The following is a 4,128-nucleotide window of genomic DNA, read 5'->3' on the forward strand; positions in this document are numbered from 1 at the left end:
TTTTTTCTGTACCTTAGGTTCTAATACATTCTTTAAAAAATTCTAGTTCTTTACATATTGCATTGGCCACTCAGCAGTGTGAATTAAAGATTCACGTATTTTTATTTAAGTATGAAAGAAAATCATATGATGATATGATGTAAAAAATCTGTTTTGCAGTCAGGCTTAAGAAATGCAATCTGTTTGGTACAGCAAAGAAAAATGAAATGCTTTTTACTTAATTACAAAGAAAATCTAAAAATAAACCTCAAGGAGACAACTTTTTAAAACAGTAAGTGTAACTAGTACTCGGAAAAAGTTAATAAGGAATTTGGTGGAGGATCCACTGTTTCACACACTTTTTTCTTCTTTTTTTTTTTTTTTAAACAGAAATATGATCTTGGTCTGTTTGAAAGGATGAACTTGTTGAACAAATTAGTACATGAAATTCTGTGATCTGTTTTGCTCATTAAAGAGCCATAATGGTCTAGCCTGAGCTTAAAAAGCTATGAAGTGATAGTAACTTGCTAACTTCACTAGGAATTAAAATGCTTGTTATCTCACAACAGTCCTCACTTGAAAAACAAAATAGTATTTCTTGTATGGAATATCTGACTGATATTTAACATGTACCTGAACCAGCAGAGTTATTGGTCCACTTTTATCCACCTCCAATATTTCACCATTCTTTGTGCCCACTAAAATATGACCATGTCCTAAAGATATGGCACGTATAGAAGGATTATCTTCTAAGAGGAGACCTAGAACATTAAAATGTTAGAAGATAGAAGATTCTCAAGTACGCCTTAAAGAGGATTTTTTACACATATGCACATTACATTCGCACTGTAGAAAAAGATACTCAGTAGTAAACAAGTAAAAACATATTCCTGCATGGAAGAATTTACATTTTTTGATTCATTTGGGAGTATTTAGCAATTACCCAATGACACTAATCTTTCTTCTCAACCAAGTATCTTTGAAGTTTAATCAGCCTGACTCATAGGCAATCTTAGTGATGTGCATGTGAAGTATCAACTATACTATTATATTGCTAGCATTTATAGTACCTTCAAATCTTGCCTTTTATTAAACAGATATGAGAATGAGATATTCTGTAGTAGAACGGTTTAGTTAATGGGTGTTTCCACCCATGATTTTTGAAAATCAAATCATATACATTAGAACACAGCAAATGTAATTCTAAGGGCAGGGGGGGAGAGAAAGGGCTATCCAGTATGTCAAATATGGAAAACTGTAAATCAGCACTAAGATCAAGAATAAATGGAAGAAATAGGAATAACAGGAATAAAAATGTTCTTAAATAATTTCAAAAGACATGTGCATTTACAGAAAATTAAGTCATAATAGGTGCTAAAACCTTACAAAACTAACCACAATTCTGAATTCCATTCCTCCTCCAAAACAAAAAAGAACAGACAAGATACTTCATGATTAGAAATACAATAGGCTTTTTGGTTGCCACTTAAAAATAAAAAATTTTAAAAATCATCTGGGTGGTAAGAGACTTAAGGTTAAACCAATTAATTCAGGCAGATAATAAAGTAAATATTATGATCTGCATCCACCAAATGTGCAAACGGACACTACAATATACCATTCCCCTCCCAACAGAAAAATTACTTATTTAGGATCAATAAAGCTATAAAAAAAAAAATTATTTTTAGTATTTGTTATGTCAAATGTGGATTTCCTCCTATTGGGGAAAGTAGTTCCACAGAAAGGTTTTCTAAAGACAGTGTTTTAAATAGAATAAAAAAATAGGATAAAGTCTGTGTTACCTTTAGACCCAGGGGCCAAAGCAGCCCTTTTGATAGCATAGGTTTTGAGACAACGTTCAAAGGTATCGTCCCAGAGAGCTACTACCCCATCCTTTCCTCCAGTGACAAATCCCTGTCAAAAAAAAAAAATAAAAAAAATAAAAAAATTTAAAAATTCACAAGTTATAATCAATTATTATCTTTCCTTAATTTTTCAGTGATTTCTGCCACTGCTGAAAATGGATTATATACAACACTGTAACACACAGAACTACATACGTTAGAGATGAAAGGATCAGGAGCAACAAAATGATTGAATTCTCCTCCTGATGAAGGCAGCACAGTTTTGTACCATCCATGTACACAGGCTAGATTTCAAAGTTCTAACCCATAAGCTTTTACCATACCAGAAAAATAATTTAACTGACATACTGAGATGTTTTTCTTGATATTTAGCTCAATATCCCTTTGGCATTTCGTCTCATTACTCCATGCCAAACTCAGTATCACTCACAAGAATTTGATTAGCGCTTAAACTGTTCAAATATAAGCATACTTGTGCCATTCTGTCTTCAAAAACTGTTTAGAGCCGTTTAATGAAGCAGCAGGTATACTGAATGCTGAAATCTTTAGTACTTTCCTTCGGAGCACTTCTTGCAATATGAATAACACATGCTTTGTCCAAAGCTACTAATATGGAAACTCAAATATTAGAAGGTGGAGTAACTTGGTCTAACCTAGCAAAACACAAACATTTACATAACTTCAAACATACAAGTAATCTAACTGGAACACCCGTTCACATTTAAGCACATGCTTGAAGGTTTTCCTGAGTCAAAAGAAGTTAAGAATCAGGAGAGAGTACTTCGTGATTTACAGGCTGAATGCTTCTACTAGTAGATGGTAAATACAGCACAAAATAGTAAGAGTATGATCTTCTTCCTCTCTCACAAGCTCACATACTCCATTAAACTTATGGATGCTTAAAACAAAGAGTACTTTTACTTATCATAAGTTACTATTATTTCTTTAGTAAGAGGTCATGAAAATTACTGAGTAAGATGTCACTGGATCATAAGGGTTTGAGAAACAGCATGCTACATAACAAGAATTAGAGACATGCATAAAAGCACTGTTTTGAATCTGGGCCTCAAACGGCTTTTCTGTAATGGAAATAAAGCCATGGATTCCTGAGTTTGGGAAAGGCCTAACTTCATACACTTTTTTGTCCAGACATCAAAAAACAATGAGCAGTTTATTTACTTTTTCCAATGCGTGCATGCTGAACACAGGACCATCATGTGCTTTGACAGTTTTTATGAGAAATACATCTCTCCAAATACACACATCCCCTGTGGAAGTTCCAGAGAACGCCATCTCTTCAGTCCAGCCATATACCGCACACATCATTGTATCAGTTCTTCCCAATGCACCTATGCAGCCCTTTCTCCCAATTAGTCCTCCTCCTGGTTCAAATCAAAAACAAGTCATCAGATGTTTGCTTACAATTACTTTCCAAAAACTATACAATCTTACTCAGAGCAACAAGTCCTTTTCTTCCGGTTTACCCATGTTCCCCAAAAAATGGAGCCCGAGAAGAATTCTCACAAAATAAAATTTTTGTACTATTTGGCATCTTTCAAGAAAAAAATCTTACTTTTAACTTACTACTTGAATTTGGATTTGAATACGTACATTTACCCACACAGACATACAAAGAGAAAGTGCATTTGAAAACTCTCATCTAAACAAAAAACTTAACATCTACCACACAGTTCATAGAAATTCCTAATGAAATTAACTTCAAAGAAAAAAAAGTTTAAATTTTGACATCCCATCCATTTCATGATAGATTTTCAGTGAGAGGATTTCTAATTTTATTTTAAAGGCTTGCTGTGTTGGCCTCTGGATAATAGGAATTTTACAGTTATATAGACTTTAAAATTCTTTAAAGTACCCTATGTAAAAATCATTTGACAGGTATAACACATAGTAACTTCTGGCTAGAAAGTCAGATTTATATTTCCACAATCCTCAGAGAAAGCTCATGTAGTATAACACAGAAGACGCTCAGGATCTGACACTTCATACTGTTCTCGTACTTACAGAGGTAGTGTCTCTCTGAACCTCTCTGCCATCATTTGGCACTAATGAAAAGTGCCAAAAAAAAGTCCAAAGCGTATATTTTGGTGTCACTTCTCACATCAAGTGCATCTGCTCTAGTGCAGATTTCAGAGACTTGGCATTTGTTAAGGTGCACTGATACTCTACTCCTCACATTAACACTGCTAAGCATGTTACGCAGCAACTGCCTTGCCAGTGTGCCACTGCAGTTTTGCACAGATGGGCTGTAGCACCAGAGAAATTT

The 4,128-nt window shown here is 34.2% G+C and overlaps 1 protein-coding gene across 1 annotated transcript in view; it reads right to left on the reverse strand.

Moving 5' to 3' along the window:
- Positions 1–612: 612 nt before the first annotated feature.
- Positions 613–4,128, reverse strand: part of LOC104158939 (echinoderm microtubule-associated protein-like 5) — a gene marked incomplete at both ends in the record, with an annotated part of 10,075 nt that continues 6,559 nt past the window's right edge. Inside the window, 3 exons of the mRNA XM_009696713.1 lie at positions 613–740; positions 1,782–1,893; positions 3,024–3,226. Of these exons, the coding sequence (XP_009695015.1) occupies positions 613–740; positions 1,782–1,893; positions 3,024–3,226 (443 nt within the window). The remainder of the gene's footprint in view (positions 741–1,781; positions 1,894–3,023; positions 3,227–4,128) is intronic.

Source organism: Cariama cristata, unplaced genomic scaffold, assembly GCF_000690535.1.
Source record: "Cariama cristata isolate BGI_N322 unplaced genomic scaffold, ASM69053v1 scaffold43563, whole genome shotgun sequence".
NCBI classification, from domain to species: domain Eukaryota; kingdom Metazoa; phylum Chordata; class Aves; order Cariamiformes; family Cariamidae; genus Cariama; species Cariama cristata.